Raw genomic sequence first — 20,687 nt, 5'->3', positions numbered from 1 at the left:
AGATTGATACGTGATATATTAGTCTAGGGCATTAGTCAATGGAGTTCAGCCTACCGGGGACCACGAGCCAGAACCTGGCCCCCTCAGAGAGGCAAGGGAGCAATGATTTCTGGAAAACCTCCATGTGGTGGGGTATTCCTTGTCTGCCATCAATTGACTGGGGTTAGGCACCCAGAAAGGTAGGCATAATAAAACAAACTCCAACTGGTAAGAAAATTACAACCGAAGACCAAACAGGAAGGCAGAACCCCCCCCCAACTCTCAAGGAAATAAGCAATCGTCATACACCGCTTGTCTGTGCAGCCCTCCCCTCCCCAAGAGGAGGAGGAGGGGAGCCCCAGACATTTCACGCCGGCTACTCACACCTCCACACCTCCAGTTCGTTGGCTGCTGCAATCTGGGGCATTCGTCAACTCTAGCCTTGATTTCTTGGCAGTGTTTTGTCTTAGTGGTGTTTCCTGCTGTGTTGAGGTGGTGGTGGCTATGTGTAACATCAGTGTACTGGGGCTGCATTCGCTTAAGGCTGATTTCTCTAAGCACCCTGTAAGTACTACCCCTGGGTGCTAGGGTTCTCTTCCATAATGCCTTTGAGACTCCTCTTCTGTAGGGGTTCTTGCTGCACGGCACTTTCTGCTCTGCCCTTTGAGCCAGCTGGGGATTCGTGGCCTTTGGCTTTGGGTAGGAAGTGGTGGCGTTGCTGGTTGAGGTGCAAAGTGTTGCACAACTTGCATACGTATGCAGCGGCCATGTTCCTGTTTTCTCTGGGGACATTGTACTTTTGCGGGGTTTATATTTTATTTTTTTCTTTGATTGGAGGGGGTCTGCCTTGTTTGGCCTATTGGTCCCCTTTTGATATTTTAGTGACCCTCCTCTATTCCCCTGTAATTGTACACATCACAAGGGTTTCAATGTTTTAGCACATTCCCTTTTGTTAACTCTTGGGTTTAACTGGCTTGCCAACACTTTGCTTGGGCTTCCCGTAACAGTCAATCTACTGGCCCTGGAAAACCCCGTCGGGGCTTGGTGGACCGATGGATGCGTCTTCCGAGTTCCAACTCGCCTTGTGGAAGTTTGAAAGCTGCTCTGTGCCCTTGTCTCAGGGTGAATATCACCAGTTTTGCCTTTGTCATGCTGCCTGTTGGGTCAACGACACCCTTGACCCGGAATCTTGCGAGACAGGTTCTCTTTTCGTGCTCCAATTTACCCATTCTATAGACTTTGAGGTTCGGGTACAGGCCGCATTTGCGTTGCATGCTTGGTTTAGGTTGCTGCAATGCACTAGGTTGGTTGCCCTCTTAGATGCCCTGAGAATGCCCCATTTTGGTTATAGGGACCAGGACTTGAGGTCTGTTAGTCGCTTCGTCTTTGGTTCAGTCTGCGCTCCCCAGTCCTTCCCTGGTTGGTGTTGTTCACAGGGCCCCTTCCCCTTCCCTTCCTCTATTACCTGCTCTGAAACATCTGAGGGTTTCAGAGTCGGGGTGGAGTTTAGTTGGTGATGAAGCTTGGGCATCTGGCATCTGAGCCTGTTCCTACTGGCAGGCTTCTGGGTCCTACCAGCAGACCCCCTTCTTTCCTGCATTTCCCCTGGACTCTGCCACCTTTTATTCTGGGGGTAGAGGCCGTGGAGGACAGCTCTGCCCCGGGTCCTGGTTTGGAGGAACCCGATGCAGGGGAGAAGTTGACCAGGGCTTCCTTTAATCCCACTTTGGTTTTGGTGCCCTCTTCACAGTTTTTTTTTATTGCAGGGGGAGGGGTTTTCTTACCCACTCTGTCCCTGTATGAGTATGATTTGGGGTCAGCTCCTCTCCAGGTTTGGTTCCGGGTTCCCTTGGGTTCCTCGGCTCTTTCCTTCTGGAGGTGTTTTGCCTCTCGAATCTCGCCTGAGGAGGTTTTGGAGGCACTTGCTGCATACCTCCTGTGAGACCCTGATTCTGCCTTTGTGATGAATCCATCCATCCTTTGAGTTAGGTTCTTCTTCCCTGTATTGGATGGGGTATGAGGGTGGTATGAGTCTTCCTGGCTGGCAGACTGCACATTCTTTTCGTATGGGCCTGGCATGGGTTTTGTCGGACCCGCACGCTAGAATGATGGGAGGCTGCTACCATTCTGCAAGTTTACCTGGGGGGCGAGTTCAGTTGCCTTAATGTGTGAGTGTTCGCACGTGTGCTTTCTCGGGATGTTAGCCTGGTACAGCTGCATGTGCAGGTTCCCACCCTTTAGGCGTCATTGGTTGCTGAGGACTTGCTTGCTCAAGGGCATTTGGCTTCAGTCTTGCGCTTCTTTTCCCTTCTCGAGCTGTCTTCGGCCTGGCTTGAGGAGGATGGGGAGGCGTTGAGTGCTGGGCCCTCGTCTGGTGTGCTGGCCTCGGCGGCTTGGGCGACAGCCGCACTGTTGAAGTTGTTTGCACCGATTCTTAGGGAGGCAGTGTCGCTGTTCTTTGCTTCTCGCCTTGCTTGCCAGCAGGTCATGCTCGCTTTCTCCTTGGAATCCACTTGGGCCCTGGCTCTTAGGTTTTCGTTGCCTATTTGTCCATTGCTATTTGCAGAGGCTGCTGTTGTGCACTTTCTGCAGGCAGCATTTTCTAGTTGTCGTCCTATGTTGGACTTGTTGGTTCTCCGCAGTGGCCGTTCTCGATCTTCTCGGAAGGGTCATGCCAAGGCTTGGGGTTCCTCCGGTCGGGGTGTGCCATTGGTGCCATTTTCTGAGCCGGTGTCATCTGGTCGGCACGATGTTCGCTCTGCTCGTCGGTCGGCTTCTCATAAAGGGCGTCTGTCATTTCATGGATCGCCCCATTGACAGGGCGATGGGGAGAGGCTCGCTCTGTTTGCTCACGCCTGGTTATCTTGAGGTTATCTTGAGATGATTTCGGGGCTTTAGTGTCCCCGCGGCCCGGTCCTCGACCAGGCCTCCACCCCCAGGAAGCAGCCCGTGACAGCTGACTAACTCCCAGGTACCTATTTACTGCTAGGTAACAGGGGCATTCAGGGTGAAAGAAACTTTGCCCATTTGTTTCTGCCTCGTGCGGGAATCGAACCCGCGCCACAGAATTACGAGTCCTGCGCGCTATCCACCAGGCTACGAGGCCCCCTGGTCCCACAATTCGTGTCCATTTCGGGTCGTCTCATCCGGCCTGTGGTGGCACTGGATGGCTCTGGCTCTTTCGGGGAGTTCGGGAGCTGGCAGGGCAGGCTTCTTTCCCTGCGCTCTATCGGGTCATCTTGGAGTGGGTGCACATGTAGTGGGCGTGGTTGAAACGACCCCGTCCCTCAGATGAATTTCCCACATGTTTCCAGTGCTGAAATGGGACTGTGTGGATCTGTGCTTCATTCTGGACTTGTCCCATCTGAACCCCTGGATTCCTTGCCCCTTCTTACGGATGGCCACTCTGTCTCAGGTCCGGCTTCATCATTTAAGATGGGTGCTTGGATGGTATCTCTGGACCTCCGGGACGTGTACTGGCACATTCCCTTTCATCTGGAGTTCAGGGACTGGTTCGATTTCAGGGTTGGGCGGCAAGCTTACCACTTTCATTGCCTTCCTTTTGGCTTGAATCTGGCACCTCGGTATTCACGCGTCTTACCCAGGTCAAGGTGACTCGTCTGCATCGGTCTTCAGTTGTAGTTTTCTTACGATGTGGGGTTTGTTTTGGTATGCCTTTCTGGGGGCCTAACTCCTGTCAATGGCAGACAAGGAATACCCCAACCACAGGAGGAGGGGAAGAAGGCTTCCAGAGGCCATTGCTTCCTTGCCTCCTAGAGGGGGGCCAGGTTCTGGCTCGTGGTCCCTGGTAGGCTGAACTCTATTGATTAATGCCCTAGACTAATATATCACATATCAGTTCAATAACCCCAGGGAACCTCCGGGTCTCCCCCAGAAAATGGCATTTCATTGCATTCAATCCTGTTTTTTTTTTTTTTAAGGAATGGCACTTTCTCCTTTAAGAAATAATGGTAGTTAAAGCAGGATATGTAATCAAAGATTTCTAGTGTTGCTGCCAGTTACCATTAATTGTATTTATGAATCCATGTCCTTAACCATGTATTCTGTATAATATTTTCATCATGACATGAAGTTCCAGATTTCCCAATGGCATATATTATCAAGGGTTAAAGTTAAATTTGCAAATAGGAAAAAATATTAGCTTTAATTATAAATCCTATCTAAAGATGTTTTATCATATTAATATCAAAGTCCTTGGCATACTCATGAATACTTCCATTAGGTGAAGTGTAAGAAATCTGGCGGAGGGGAGCGCATCATATACCAATATCACTACACCAATTGGCCTGACCATGGCACTCCCGACCATCCTCTGCCAGTTTTATCATTTGTCCGTAAATCGGCTGCAGCCAACCCAGAAGATGCAGGACCTATAATAGTGCACTGCAGGTATGCATGTTATTGTTACAGTCTGTACATTGTGATGTGGTTTGCATCCATTACTGTAAATATTTATTTTAATTGTACTCTGGTGAAAATTGTAATCAGTATGGCATGAATATGTTGGTGTATTTGTATCCTGATAATGAATTATGACACAACATTGATATAATAAATGAACTTAAAGGTTAAATGGTATAATGTCACAATAACATGACTGAAAATTAGACACCCAACCCACAAATCTGAAAATAAAAGAATTGACAACATTTCGGTCATCAATGCCTTAATGCTGTGGTCAGAAATCCTTGTATTGACGCTCGCCTGACTTGGTTTAGAATAAGGCTGCTCATTAATTAGTTGATGGAAACCTGCTTGATGTCATTTGTAGTACGTGGAATTCTTGGAACATGTGTGCGGGTGTCATTTGTAATACGTGAAACTAATGAGAACATATGCAGATGTCATTTATAGTACAGTATATAGAATTCCTGGAATGTTTTTAAGTAGCTGCAACATTATTTTTAATGTTCTGTAGTTGTTATGGTACCCCCCCTCCCTGGCAGCAAAAAGATACCCGTGGAGAAACATAAATACGTGGTTATTGCTCCCTGGGTCGCTGGTGGAGCAGTTTGATCTGGTGCCAAGATGCAGGCAGCATGCAGATGGGCTCGTTCACCAGGGCCATAGGTTTTACAGGAGAAAAATAATGGTCATTGCTTTCTAGACTGCTAGTGGGCCAGATCTAGTGCCAAGATGTAGGCAGCGTGTGGATGGGCTATGCACAAAGGGTCATGAGAGATGATGTAGAAATAATGTTCTGCAGTGTTGCTGCATTGGGGACAGGGAGTGACATGATGGCAGTAGTCAGACTGGTCAGGGCAATTACAGAGTCACTGCATGAACTGCATTTTTCTGACAGTGACAGAGTTGACAGGGCAGGCTGTAGGTTTCACATTGCGCAGGTGAACTACAGGAGTTGGCAAGATAGCAGGATGTTGTGGGTATGGTAGATAAATCTGACAAAGGAGCAGCTGGTGAGGTCCATGGTGAAAGTCACAGCTGTGGCAAGGTCCCAAGCAGTGGTCCACGACATGGAGTAGAACCATGTGGGTAACAGTGGCGGTGGATGGCTAGTAAGCAGCCATATTGTGGTTTGTCCATTCTGTCACGACTGAGTGTTTTGTCCTTCCAGGGTCACCAGTGTAATGTTAGTGACATGGTTTGGCCAAAAAACACACAACATAACTAGTTGTATATTTGATATAAATGTTGGTTGATGCATGGTACAATAACGTCATGACAAGGCAAGCCATGCGGTGCGGCTCTAGAGTGCTGGTGGCACCAGAGACCAGTATGGTTGGTGGGACCGAGGCTGGCAAGAGTTGTTGCTGGCTGTTGTACTGTGAGAATGTCTAGTTGAGGTAGATCAGAGATGGTGTTGCTTCTGGGTGAGCTGTGTTGAGACTGCCTAGGTCCTGTGATCAGATGGCCTTGTATTCCCATGCACCTGACTTGGTTTAGAGCAAGGCTGCATATTAATTGATTGTCAGGAAAGTTAATTAAAGCCTTACTGTACTTAGTAATGGTTAATTTTGAGGTAGTTCATCACCTGCCTCCATCAAAATGGTTTCTTGACAAAGTCATTTAGGCAAGTCTGAAAGTCTGAAAGTTTGCTCTTTGCACCTGAAAGAGCAAAACACATTTTTCTATTTTGAGATACTTTATAAATTTTCTTAGATATGACAACTCTTAACTTTGCTGTAGTATTTCATTAAATTTTCATAATGGCTGTCTTTGATGTTCAAGATTCATTGCTAGAGGAATTCCTTAAAAACAAGTCTTATTTCCACATATTTACTGCAATGAAACATCTTGAAAATATCGTCCATGATAATTCACATACTGTATGCTATTCGGTTTATGGAAAGGCATTTGTTGAAATATTAAATGACAATTTAGTATTTATTCTTACATGTCTGTTGGCTATCTTTTCTACCACATTCAATTGGGAAGAATTGATTATACAAAATATTAAGGTTTATTTCATTGCTGGTAACTAGTGACAAGTCTTTGGTTGAAAAACACACTTCTTGTAATGTGGTGTATAGTAAAATGCAAAATAACAATTATATGATGAACTGGAACTGAAGTTGTGTATTTGTTTCCCATCAGTGCTGGTGTCGGAAGGACAGGCACCTATATCGTGCTGGATGCCATGTTGCAGCAGATACGTACTAAGGGGCGTCTCAACATATGGGGTTTTCTTAAACACATTCGCACTCAGCGAAATTTTCTTGTACAGGTATGTCAAATTTTATAACATGTTTGTATTACAAAGTGATGTTATTAATGATATTACAATTCTAGTTATTAATAGGATGTACTGGTTAATTGGATGCTTTTCTAGACTTAAAATCATTTGATGTGTAAAGATGTTGAAGGTCTTTGTGGGAGATGTAAGATTTGTTGCTAATAGTAATAGTTTGTGTAATATTGCTTTTCAACATAAATTGTTGAGAGGCTGTCTGCAGTTGATTCCATTACTCATATCCATATTGCTGGATGGGAGGATTGAGGATATTGATGCTCATGATACACGTTACCTCATCATCAGATGCCTGTCCCTCCCCAGGTTAACCTACTTTCTGAGGTGCTCACCATCTTGCAGTAGCCAAAAACTAGGTGAATATGACCTTACTGAAATCAATGTTAGTAAAAGCCCTCAACCTCTCTCTCGATGACCTACAGTGGAAACAAACCTCTCTTCCCGTAAGACTTGGGGGGGGGGGGGTATTGCCTCAGAGTTTGAACAGTAGCGCAAATCACTGTACCAGCCTTCCTGTCCTCCTCGGCATCCGATAACCTTGTGAAGGAAATTCTACCTGCCTACTTAGATCAGCTGGCAGGCATACACAATTTCAATTTTATACACTGTGCCACCGAGGGGGCCTCTCGTGCAGGCCCCTCACTTCAACCATCATCATCAAAAGGCCAGAAGCAATCCAGCTGAGATGGCCCCATCATAGACCAAGTTGCTGCAGAGTGCTGCAACAACACAACACAACATTGCTTGCCTCACAGCAGTAGCAGCTTCACATGCAGGGGACTTACTGTTAGCAACCCCAATGTCGGCAACCGGCAGCAACTGGCACACGTCTCGCACCACACACCCTCGGAATTTTTGTGGCCCTCCGCCTTGCTGCCCCAATCCACACCAAATATAGGCGTATTTGCAGCAAGGTGGTGGCCGACAGGTATGGCCACCATGGCCGACTTTGCCAAAGTACAGTGGGATGGCACTCGAGGCACAGTGAAGTTAACGGCATTATCAAGAGAAGCCTCACTACAATTGGATGTCCAGCTGAGAGAGAGCCCCTTTACCTAATGCCCCATAACTCTGCTGCTCTTATTGGTCGCCCAGATGGTATCACAGTGAATGATACCTGGAAGAATGGCAAGCAGTTGGTGTGGAACTACACATGTATCAACCCTGGCTAACACCTACATTGACTTCAGTATTGCACAATCGGGTGGCGCTGCCACACACGGGGAATCGGCCAAATCCCGTAAGTACGGAGAACTGGATCACCACTACAATTTTGTCCCCATTGCTTCCGAGACACTCGGCGCCTGGGGTAAGAGTGCCACCAGTTTTTTTGAAGGAACTGGGTTCTAGGCTAATTAAAACAACAAAAGACCCTAGAGCTGCCAGTTTCCTTTTCCAGTGCCTCAGCGTGGTGATACAGAGGGGAAATGCACATAGCATTCAGGGTTCCTCCCCATCATCTGAGGAGCTGGAGGAACTCAACAACTTATGATAATCATCTTTGAACCATATATGTAACTCCTTTTTTGTAACAAAGTTTAACACATCTCTCGTCACTTTGTTCAGAGCAGCCAGTTCCCATGCATCCATTAGGTACATTTATCTCTTTGCTCTGGAACATGATTGATTCTGCAATGCTTTTACAGTCAAAAGGCTGGCAATTTCTGCTGTCAACATTACTTTCTCCATTACTTCTTGTTGAGTTCAGGAAGTCTTTTACTCGCAGATGTGCAGTGTTTGTTATCACTGAATTTCTGCTATGGCACAACCAGTCTCGGGTGGCAACCTATTAGGCAGAAATTTCTATAGGAGCTTTTACAGCTCTTGATTGCTGTTGTTGTGGTAGCAGGGAATCCTCCATTTTTCATGAGGATTTTAAAGCTCTGATTCTTGCAACTTGCACCAAGTTCAATCCTTCATCTAATGGTTCCACCTGTGACTGTTGGTCAGCATTATACCATTTCTCTGTTATTTGACCTCCCAGCCCCTCCTGTTTTCTAGAGCACTGAGTCTACCTATGCTTGAGGCCCTGCAGGTGTCATAAGAGGTTGAACTGGCAACTGCAGCAACTATTGCCATTCCTGTGGCAGAGCTGACTGCAACTCCTGAGCCCATTTCTTCATCAGCGGTTCTCCCCTTGATTTTTTTTTTTTTTTTTTTTTTAATGCTTCATGGGTGATGGGGGTTGGGGCAGAGCTCTCACAATGTTGGGTATGCAGGGCAAGGTGTTGGAGTTTCCTGTTGTTAATTTCCCACCTCCCTCATATTCATGGGGTAATTGATTGGAGTGGGGCTCAAATCCTGACCCCTTCCTCTTCTCTGATGGGGAAAGTATTCTAGGGATTTGAAGTTGGACGAGCCTTGGTTACATTTTCACCAAGTTTGGGATCACATTCTCAGGTCAGAAGATGTATTCCATTAGGTTAAGTTAGGGATATGGTGTCTCATTTTTGGGAGCAGGACGTCTGTTAGGCTAGTTGAGGTTTCCTAAGCTAGTGTGTGACCTTGCCGAGGATTGAGCTCACAACAGGTGCCCATCTCCGGGGTACTTATTTACTGGTAAGTGAACACAGGTATTGTGTGTATAGTAATGTTCCCAAATGCATCCTGCACAGGAATTGAGCCTGGTGGCTTTTGGTTGTGAACCAACTGTGTTTACCACTACAAATAATCCATCCACCCATATTGTATGAGATGTGTAGCATAGGGAACTGGAGATACCTTCCTTGATTGGCTGTGATGAAACATCTAGTTTTCATTATTTTCTCCTTGCTCAAAGTCTAATTGTTCCATTCACTGTTTATGAAGTTTTACGTGCTTAGAATGAATGTTGTGAGTGCCATAATATTAACATTTGAATTAAAGGTATTGTGGTTAAAGAGTATCCAACACTAAATATAAGAGTACATTAACAGTAATGGCAATATTACATTAATTTTTTTTTATTTCAGACAGAGGAGCAGTACATATTCATTCATGATGCCCTCTTAGAGGCTATCCAGAGTGGGGATACAAATATCCCACGGTCTGGGCTTAGTCGGTACATTCGTATGCTGCAAGCTTCAGGAGGTTCTCAAGAGAAGCCACAGCCTTGGTATCTTCTATGTCATCAATTTAAGGTTAGCCAAAGTTTAAACTCAACTTTTTGTGACTATATTGTGTTAAAGATATTGTCTGTCAGCATCTAGGAAATGTTCCCTCAAGTCTTAATTTCCCCTTTAATTTTTTTTTAGAAAAAAAAGGTTGGTTTCTCTTAAGGTATTCACATTTAGTTAACCCTTATGTGTAAGATCTGTTGCATCATCTGGACAAGGAACCATCAGTGGGAGCTGGAAATAGTCATAGAAATGTAAGAAAATTCTCATACCCTGAATGGGTGGTCAACAAGTGGAATATATTGAAGGAAGAAGTTGTTGAAGCTAATTCTTTAATATACCGGTAAATTTCTTTAATATACAAATTCTTTAAACATGTATACGTCTTGCACAAGCCATCTGTTGCCCTTATATGACCGAGAGAGTTCAGGCTGACTTTGACATTCATCATCTTTAAGCAGAACTGAATGTGCCTGATGATTTGGTCAAATGTCTAGTGATGGTCGCCTAACAGCTGAGTGGACAGTGCTTCGGATTTGTAGTCCTAAGATTCTGGGTTCGATCCCCGGTGGAGGCGGAGACAAATGGGCAAAATGTTTTTCACATTGATGCCCCCTGTTACCTATCAGTAAATAGGTACCTGGAAGTTAGATGGCTGCTACGGGCTGCTTCCTGGGGGTGGGTAACAAAAAGGAGGCCTGGTCGAGGACCGGGCCGCGGAGTCGCTAAGCCACTAAATCATCTCAAGATGACCTCAAGATGGTTCTCACTCATCTCAATCTGGTGTACCCTTGCATTAGGGTGTAGTGCATGGGTACAGTATTAGGAAAATATACCTAAAAGAGGTGTGTGTGTGTGTATGTATGTATGTACTGTATGTATGTATGTATTAGTTATATATATACAGTATATAAAAATAATGTCGTACCTATTAGCCAGAACGCACTTCTCGGCCTACTATGCAAGGCCCGATTTGCCTAATAGGCTGAGTGATTTTCTTTAGTTTCAACAAAAAATTTGCAATTGGTTTATTTTAAATATTACTTTTATATTATATTAACACTTTCGCGCTCTCGGCGCTCAAAAAAAAACAATACCCCAGATGCTTTCGGCACTTCACACGCCTACGCAGTAAGACCGAAAAGTGTACACTCTTTTGACTGTCCTGACAATAATTGAAGGCGCACGTATTTAAATTTGGTATCACTGTGTTCGCAATGAAATTGTCTATAAGAGCATACCTATAAAATGCCGCCCAAGCATAAGGAGTATCAACACCAAATAAAAAACTATGCAGATCACTCGCCAAGAGCGCCAAACAGCAACAAAATGTTTCCACTCTCTTAATGGTTGCGAAACCTACAGTTGTCCTACATCGCTAATTTTGGTATCATTGGAATCGCAATAAAATTCTCTACACGGACATATGCATATGAATGTTTAATATAGGTAATTGCCCACCCGCAAGAGTGTGTGAAATGGAGAGTAGTTAGCCGCGAGCGCACTGGCGAAAACACAGGGGGGAAATCATGCTTGGAAAGTTTATACGTTTCCTGACCCTACTTTTCTATGTACGTATTTCTTTTTTATACCAATGTGTTCGCAATAAAATTTTCTATAAGATGAACTGTATAACATTTGTACAAAGCATGTGTAAGAGAAGCGCCAAATATAGAACCACGTCACTCAGTATGCGTTCGCGGCAGAAACGAACGCATTGTTTTCGTTCGTTTGATGTTTGTCATGTTTATACTTGTTGAAACATTTTATAATTTGTATGACAGTGATCGCAGTAAAATTCCCTACACAGACATATACATAACACATACAAATATTTCCCACGTGTTGGATATATCAACGGCTAAAGGGTATCAACGATATTCACTGCCACACGCTCGCCACTCCCCCAAACATACTTTGTGTATTTTTTTTTTACTCATAGAAGTTTATGTGATATAATATTCATTCTGGTACCAAAACATTCGCAAATAAATTCCCTACAAAACAAAAGTATCCCCATCCATTTCGGTTAAAAAATGGAATTTATAGAAATATTTTTTCGATGGACGAGAAAAGTAGGCTGTTATGCGGAATCGTAAGAGAAAACGGCGACGAGTTATCTCTAATCTAAAGCGCAAAAGTGTTAAAAACATAAATTAGTGACTTAGTAATATTTGTTTAGGTTAGGTTAGGTGGGGTTGGTTAGGTTCAGTCATATATCTACATTAGTTTTAACTCAAATTATAAAAAAATTAACTCATAGTGAAATGGATAGCTTTATCATTTCATAAGAAAAAAAATAGAAAAATTTATAAATTCAGGAAAACTTGGCTTATTAGACAAATCGGACCTTGCATAGTAGGCCAAGTATTGTGTTATGCCTACTAGGTACAACATACATGTATATATATATAAATAATGATACAAAAGTTTTGGGTGAGGTGATTGACATTTACACAAGATAGTACACGAATCAATGGGTATAAAAACATAAGAATGGAAGTAACTGCAGAAGGCCTATTGGCCCATAGCATCAACACTTCCTCTTGATGCTTCTATATTGGTTCGGAGTCTTGAAGTGGGTAGAATATATTTATATATATTTTAAAGATATGAAAATAGCGACTCTGCGTGTAATTCTTTGAATGTCGATTATTGTATTAATATTATGGAGTATTGTATTGTATACAGTATGTTTCAAGTGTGTATTCAGAAGAAGGTAAAAGGTAAAAAATACTGGGCATGAGAGGTTTTGTTAGATGCAGTTAAGCTTAGAGATTACATGCTGTTTCTTAATCTTATTAACCTGGACAATCATACTTGTTTTTAATTTTTCAGCTGGTGACCCATTTTCAACCACGTGATTTCAATGTGGTAAGTGCTGTAAAGCCTGTTAATAGGGAGAAGAATCGCAGTACTGACCATTTGCCTATGGAGAATGGCCGTGTGCATCTAACTCCGAAACCGGGTGTTGATGGGTCAGATTACATCAATGCCACTTGGCTCATGGGTCATCAGAGACTACGAGAGTTCGTTCTCACTCAACACCCGCTTCCTTCTACTATACTTGATTTCTGGCAGATGGTCTGGGATCACAATGCTCAGACCGTTGTGGTTCTTACATCTGTGGATGAAAGTCAAGGTTTTCCACAGTTCTGGCCTGCACAGCATGACGATTTTGACTCCGAACATTGGAAGGTATGAGTTAATTTTGTATACCTTCAAGATTGTAGTGGGCCAAAAAGTGGATATAATAATTTTTATAGCACATATTCATGAGTTATTACAATATATATATTATTGTTGTTTTTACTTGCGTGTTTTTAAGGTTCGATATTTAGAAGAGAAGCTGAACTCATCGCTTGTAACAGTGGATGTTGCAGTACAGAGCTTACAAGACGATTATGAATTGCCGGTAAGATTGATCCATGCGCCAGGTTGGCCGCAAACGCTCCCAGCTCTCGCTACAACACTGAGCCTCGTCTCACTAGTCTCCGAGGCCCACACTAATTACCAGAATGGACCTTTAATAGTTGTTGATAGGTAAGACTTTATGTACTGAACTTGCGCTTGTTGTGAGAAGGAGAAGGACTTGTGCATGAAAACTGTACATCCTGTATACTTGTTTAATTATTGTAATATGATTTGTTATTTGACTACTGGTGTTCAAAGATGATGTAAATTTGTAAAGACAGAAATGACACATTCTGTTCTCCCTTTGATTTCAGGTAAGATGTTTTGAGAACACCTTCTTGTACAAAGATTTATAGATTTAATTTTTTGTTAATTATTTTAGAACATACAAGAATTTCATTTCAGATACTGTACTAATGATCTTGAAAATTGTTAATATTTCTCTTCTAAAAATGCATTCTAGAAGAGATTGATATGTGAATGACCCTTTGTTCATCGGCGACCAATTTCTCTGTTACAATTTAACCTAGAGTAGAGGAAGCCTGTATATGTATACTGTACATGCTTTAAGCTTGTATCAAGTTCATTCCCCATCCCTCCATGGTAGCACTACCATACTGACTCTCCCAAGGTTGCAACCCGACAACAGTTGCCTGACTCCTGGGTACCTATCGATTGCTAGGCAAACAGAGGCAATAGGTGAAAATAAGCTGGCTCGACTACTCACGTCCCACCTGGTAATCGAACCCAGGATTCCCAATTGTGGGTTGAGAACAGAGACTTCTGCAACACAGTAGTATTTATTTTAGTGCAAATTCCTGTGAAGCCTTTTTTTTTATTTTTATTTTTTTATTTAATTTCTTACATAATATTTGAGCATATGAAATAAAGAGAAAATGATAGCAAGTTGCTGTAGTAGTAGGCCCCAAAATATGGCTTTGCCTAAGAGTGCACCTCTCCTTCCCCACCCAAAAAAGTAATAAATATTTAATATACTCAAAAAATAGCTTTCTTCTGAAATTAAAGTACTGTACAGTGGAACCTCGGTCTACGAATTTAATCCATTCCAAGAGACGGCTCGTTCACCTAAACGAATTTTCCCATAAGAAATAATGTAAATTGAAATGATCTGTACCACACCCCCCAAAAATATTAACTTAAAAATACATTTTATACAGATTACTATTTACATTTTTCATACACAAAACAGGTATAAATATAAACCATGAATAAAATAAGTGAACATTTAACTGCACTTTATATTTACTGAGGACTCTTGTTGGCGTATTTTTCCTCCTTCCTCATAATGGTGAGGAGGGAAACAAGAGGAGTGGTGTTGATATTGGGAGGGAGGGAGGTAGGAGTGGTGTTGGTGTAGGGGGGAGGGAGGTAGAAGTGGTGTTGGTGTAGGGGGGAGGAGGGAGGAGTGGTGGTGTTGGTATATGGGGGGGTGGAGTGGTGGTGTTGGCATATGGGGAGGGAGGGAGGAGGTGAGTGTTTAGAAGGACTGTCCTCTGCTGCTTACTGCTAAAACCGTCCCCTGCTAAAAATTCGTACTCCGGGGCATTCGTAGACCGAGGTTCCACTTTATGTCCATATAAAATAAAGCATTGTATACAATTACATTCAAAATTTAAGTTGCCAGAATGTGGGTGTTGGGGGCTTAAAAGTGGAATTTGCTTTCCATAGCCACCTCAATAAAATAATAGAAAATTTGTTATAGAATTACATGTGGAAGACCAAGCCACGCATCAGAAAATGACTGAAATGGATGGAAGAGGAGGGAAAAGTGGTGAAATGGGGAAGAGGAGGGGAGGGGAAGGGTGAAAGAGGGGGATATCAGAGTGGGAAGAGGAGGGAGTCAGACCTGAGCACCAACAGGTGCAATTTGCTCATTACCAAGCTGAAAATGATTTTGAAGCATATGGTAGCATTGTAAATTCAGAAAATTATTCCTAAATACTATTTGAATTTAGTATATTTGAACTAGGAAAATACAATCAAGAATAAGAATCTAGAGTGAAGAATTTTTTTTTTTATAGTTGAATCAACACAAAGGAGTTTAATTTACTATTAGCACAGTTTTCGTAATTTTACAGCAATTTATATAAACCAGGTTTTACAAATTGTAGAATGTTACAATGTTTATGGCACTCTAAGCTACATATTGTGTGGAGAATTGTCATAAATAGAGTAAGTTTAGTCAAATCTGGAGGCTAGTAGGTCATGGGGATGGGATGAAAGGGGGAGTGTTTTGGGTTGTTACTAGCCGGATGGCACCAAATGTCAGGTTGTTTATTTGTTAATGAAGTTTACAATATTCAATAATTCCTGTGTAATAATGCATAAATAGTGTAAATATGCAAAGTACATGCAAATGAACTCTGGGATGTATGTGGGTGGCAAGGGCAGAAAGAGACTTCTGAGCATGAGTGAGTGTGTGAACGTGGCCGACCAACACGGTAGCAATAATTCATTTTTGTTCGCTGTTTTTCAGTACAGTGGTAAACACTTTACATAGGAATTTGTAAATCCTATTACATAGGACTTTATTTACATACCCCATTTTGTTTAATACTCAATTTTCATTCACATATTATATTTTTTTGTTTTAGGTATGGTGGTACCGAGGCAGCCACATTTAGTGCATTAACAACCTTAAAAAGTCAAGTTGAGTTTGAGCAGCATTTGGATACTTACATGTATTGTAAACTTTACCATAACAGAAGACCCAGTATTTGGACCAGTCAGGTAAGCAATTATACTTTGGTTTTGAATTTAGAATTTTGACATATGGAACATTTTTCTATATACTGTATCATTGTTATTCAACACAGTACAGTTAAAGTAAATACTCAGATGATTCAATTGTTTTGGCAAATACAGTATTTTCGTGTAAAAATTTACAAATATTTTAGCAATCTTTTTAGATAATGGAAATTATTGATTTCATTCATGAGTCCATGTTAGAAGGGCAAGGGTATTTGAGGGAATTGAATCAGTTTTGGATCAACCATGAAGAGTTTGCACTTCTGGTGTTACCTTTATCACCAATGTACACCTTTATCACCAATGTTTTCGTATGATTTAACTTGGTCACAGACAAAACACGGTGTACTAAAGCAAAGCCCCATAATTTCACAAATTTAAGAATGCTTAAAAAGTGCAGTTGATACATGAAACATAGCAAATACAGATGACCACATGCTCTCCAGACACTGTATTTCCGGATATATCCGTTATTCATTTTTGGTTTGAATAAAAATGTGCAATAAAGTGGTGAGGCTAATGCGTGGCAGGCTTCACTGTTCGGTGGTGGTGGTAGGAGATGGGGCCAGACCGTGTCAGGCACCACATGAGTGCCTCCTACCCATGTGACGTCACACCACAAGCAAGAGTGTGGCAGTGGTACAAGCTGAAGCTCGAGGAGATGAAAAGGCCAGTGGCAGGCTAGCTGCTCATGGAAAAAGTGAGAGAACTTCACAAATTGGTGATAATTCCTGAACAGTGTTTATACACTGAAGGCTTAGAAGCTTTAAACTTCGGCATGACATTAGAGTACATGGCAAGTGGCATTAGGCTGATGCTGCTGGTGCAGAAGAATATTTAAGTAATCTTGCAGAGATGGTGTAAGAAGAAAATTGATCTGATGCCAACAAGACAGATTTGCGCTGCTATATATTACACTCTGACACCATGACTCATAAAGGCTCATAATTGGTGAGCACAAACGAAATACTGTTCTTTTGAACTTTTTTCATAAAGTTATAAATTTTCCTCCAAAGTGGTTCATCATCCTGAAAATCATCTGATCACAGTTGATTAATACAGTCTCGGTTCCAAAGCACCCAATAAGCATGTGGTCAAGTATATTTTTCATAAATAAGCCAATATTGATTGTGAAATTATCCTTCTTTGGATAACTGTCAATAGATAGTAAGTGACTGTTAGACTGACAAATAATCAAATAAGAATTGGAAAATGTATTATTTAAAGGTAGACAATTGTTTCAGGCCTAGAAATAAAATTATATGCACTCATTATGCTTAATTACATTTTTGAATTACTGTATCAACATTTCTTTTTCTTGTTATTTACAGGATGATATTCTGTTTGTTTACCGGGCAATGGAATCGTACATTGCGAGTGATGGTAGTCATAGTGGTAGCAGTAGTGACATGGCTGGTCTTAACGACCCTATAATTACCATGCCTCCTGTAACCACAATTGCCCCCATAGCACCAGTATCACCTAAGGCACCTCCTTCACCACTTCCTATAACTTCTCCTCCTCCTACCCCATCAGCCCCAACCATACCTGCTGTTAGCACACCTCCAAGTACATGTGCAAATGGTCAGGTGCCCTCCAATGGACATGCGACCCTAACGGGCAATGGGACCATCAGAGTCCCGCCTGAAGGTATGGAGGACACACCACAAGCGACAGATATCCCTCCAGTTTGAATTTTATTCACAGTTGTAACAAAAGACATTATTTATAATATTTTAAGTGGTGCATTCGTGCAAGATGACAAATTGAACTACTGCCAAGTTCTTGTCTTATGCATACTGTAAATAATAAATGAGTGTTTATAAAATCAAGAGTGAAAGGTGAGGATATGGTGTATGTGAAGTGACGAGTGAAATGTGACATTATAATTGTGTACAGGTACTTTATTTGAAATGAAGCTGGTGATGATTGAAATGTTAAAATGCAGGATCTAGTGATACAAGATACTGACTTGACAATGAAAACACATCAATGCATTTAATGTATTTAATAAAAGACATTGTTAGTTGTAAGTGATGCATTCGTCCTGGAAATTCATAAGCAGTAAAAGTTTGTTAGGTGCGCCGATCCCACAAAGTAGTGGTAAAGTAGCCAGTTCACGTGTAAAGAAGCACGTGTCCTGCTGCTATTCACTACTTGCCTGTCTTACATGCTCCAGGGCAATTCTGTGCTGCTTTCCCAGACAATTGCTTTTTGTACAGTGTATAGCTAGTTTTCTAAATGAGGGGGGGACCATAATGTGGCCTACCCTGTCGTGTACAGAATAAGGGTGGGATTATATTGTGGCCTACCCTGTCATATAAGAATGATGGGAGGGACCAGAATGTGGCCTACCCTGTCATGTACAGAATGAGGGGAGACCATGGTGTGGCTTAGCCTGCCGTGTACAGATTGAAGGGAACTATAGTGTGGCCTACCCCGTCGTGTACAGAATGAGGGGAACCATAGTGTGGCCTACCCTGCGTGTACAGAATAATTTTCGTAATTTGTCTGTGGTGTCTTTCATTTCTTATAAAGGTATTTGTTTACATGCTGCTTTATAGCTTACATTTTCTACGTGATTACCGAGAGAATTAAGAGGGAGAGTGTTCCGTGTGTAAAAGACATCTAGTCTTAGCTATTGTAATTTATAGTATAGATATTTTGGTATGGAGGTGCATTTGCCTTGATTCCATAGTGCTCCTGAAAATGTATTTTCTCACAATTTTTTTTTCTCTCCATTTTATGACTAAATGGTTATATGAAGTGTAATTTTTTTATGATGCAGTAGTGCATGAGTAAGGTTGTATCTTGCAATAAGCCCTGCACAAAGAACAGAATTAGTGGACTGGGTTACCAGACAAATACTCTACTGATTGTGATCTAAATGCATTTAGTTGTAGTACAGTAGCTGAAATTGAAGTAAAACAAATTCAAATTTATTGCATAAGATTATGCGAGTCAGTATTGGGTGCTTACATGTTAATTATTTAATAATCGGTTTAAATAGAATTCTAAAAATTGTAATAAATATGTAAAGGTAATTAGCAAATCTTAGTATTCTCTGGCATTCATGAAGGTGAGTCTTGAAAGTTTAATCATTCAATAATCTGGTTTTGTAGGTGGTGTCAGGTCATACAGAAATATGCATTTGATTTTTCAGAGAGCTGATCATGTTTGATATAGATAGAAAGTCCACAAGTTTGTCATGATGCCTTCAGGTTACGTATTATATATTGTTCCAGGCTAGCATAGTCTTGTTTGTGGCAAAATCATTAATATTTGCAGAATTTACAGTAAGAAAGTTACTTTGTGCTCATTTCTTGCTAGAGATTCATTATCAAATTTACATGAAAGCACAAATTGGTGTGTAATTTTATCAATTTTTTGTTGTTGTTATTGAGTTCCATGTTCATGTCTTTACATATTAATTAGTTTACATCACAGTGCAAAAAATATTTGTTTAGGGTTGCACAAGTCATGCTACTTTTAGCTGAGGTATATTACAGGATTTTCAAAACCATGAATACAGAGTACAAAGTTTTATTTTCTTTTCGTATATACTTTGTAAGTTTGTTTTTGTCAGTAGATTTAAAACAAAACAAAAATCATACTGCCAGTTCCCTTAGTCAAACAATTTTAATTCAGCAGAGCAATTAAAAATCAGGAAAATAATGTAAATATTACCATCAATTCTCGTTAAAAACAATTTCTTTACATAGTTAACTCGCCACATTTTTAAGCTGAAAACCCTAATAATTTTTCAAGAAATGCGTGCAACTTTTTATGATCACAGGGTTAAAGGTGTCAAGTGTTACTGTAGCTATAGTAAATCATTGAGTACAGCAACTATTTTGTATGAGGTATGACTAGATTAGCGAGGATTGGTGGTGTATTGCAAGGCAGTGTTAAAAATTACCTCAGGATTTCTCACATTTCCAGTGATTCACCAACCCAACTAAGCTGCATATGTCAGCATTGAAAGCAACTTTGCTTGCGGGTCAGATATGTTGCACATTTAGCCACTTGACACACATAGTAAGCGACTTTTTGCGGTTGAATATATAGGTAGTTGAATTTTTGTTTACAGCTGATGGTATATGTAACATGGGATATATCAATTAATTTTTTTTGTTACTCAGTGTGCACAGGGATATTTATAATGGTATAATTGAATACCAGTGTAACATGTTACCATTTACGTTTGACAGTGGTTCATCGGCATTGATGACATTCCCACTAGTGTCTTGGGTGCAGTGACAATATACAACCCATAAGCAGCTAGTTGTCTACAGTTGATGCTTCATGTTGTAGAATTCCAATGCATTACTTTCATATTTATATTCATTTGAGTGTTCAATTTCATTAACTTCAGAGAAATCATAAATGATTATAGTTTTGTATCGTCTGTTTGATAATGCATGTCCAAGACTGGTGCAGGGAAGCAGTCATTTGATGATGCCAAGTCTTCAACATTAGTGTCTCCAGTATCACTGCAAATGACTTTGGTTTTTATTTTTCTTCTCCCTTTCCAAAGAATTATGGTATGTAAAAAGGAATCTTTTGTATGTAAATATTTGTACAGATAGAATTTGTTAGAACTGTGTACCTCATGGCTTAATAAGTCTGTCTAGGCTGTGTGTGCAGAAACTTTAGTATATTTATGCATTTAAGTTTATTACAAAAAAAAAGTAACATGA

At 41.3% G+C, this 20,687-nt stretch overlaps 1 protein-coding gene across 1 annotated transcript in view; it reads left to right on the top strand.

The window, feature by feature from the left end:
- LOC123761221 (tyrosine-protein phosphatase 99A) overlaps positions 1-20,687 on the top strand; it is a 67,777-nt gene that overhangs the window by 46,865 nt on the left and 225 nt on the right. The window contains exons 10-16 of the mRNA XM_069339163.1: positions 4,223-4,389; positions 6,556-6,685; positions 9,661-9,828; positions 12,643-13,002; positions 13,133-13,347; positions 15,834-15,969; positions 17,319-20,687. The exon at positions 17,319-20,687 is cut by the window's right edge and continues 225 nt beyond it. Of these exons, the coding sequence (XP_069195264.1) occupies positions 4,223-4,389; positions 6,556-6,685; positions 9,661-9,828; positions 12,643-13,002; positions 13,133-13,347; positions 15,834-15,969; positions 17,319-17,681 (1,539 nt within the window). The 3' untranslated portion in view covers positions 17,682-20,687. The remainder of the gene's footprint in view (positions 1-4,222; positions 4,390-6,555; positions 6,686-9,660; positions 9,829-12,642; positions 13,003-13,132; positions 13,348-15,833; positions 15,970-17,318) is intronic.

The sequence above is a fragment of the Procambarus clarkii genome, chromosome 41 (assembly GCF_040958095.1).
Source record: "Procambarus clarkii isolate CNS0578487 chromosome 41, FALCON_Pclarkii_2.0, whole genome shotgun sequence".
NCBI classification, from domain to species: domain Eukaryota; kingdom Metazoa; phylum Arthropoda; class Malacostraca; order Decapoda; family Cambaridae; genus Procambarus; species Procambarus clarkii.
Note: the sequence above shows the minus strand (reverse complement) of the source record. Positions and strands in the feature narration are given on the sequence as shown.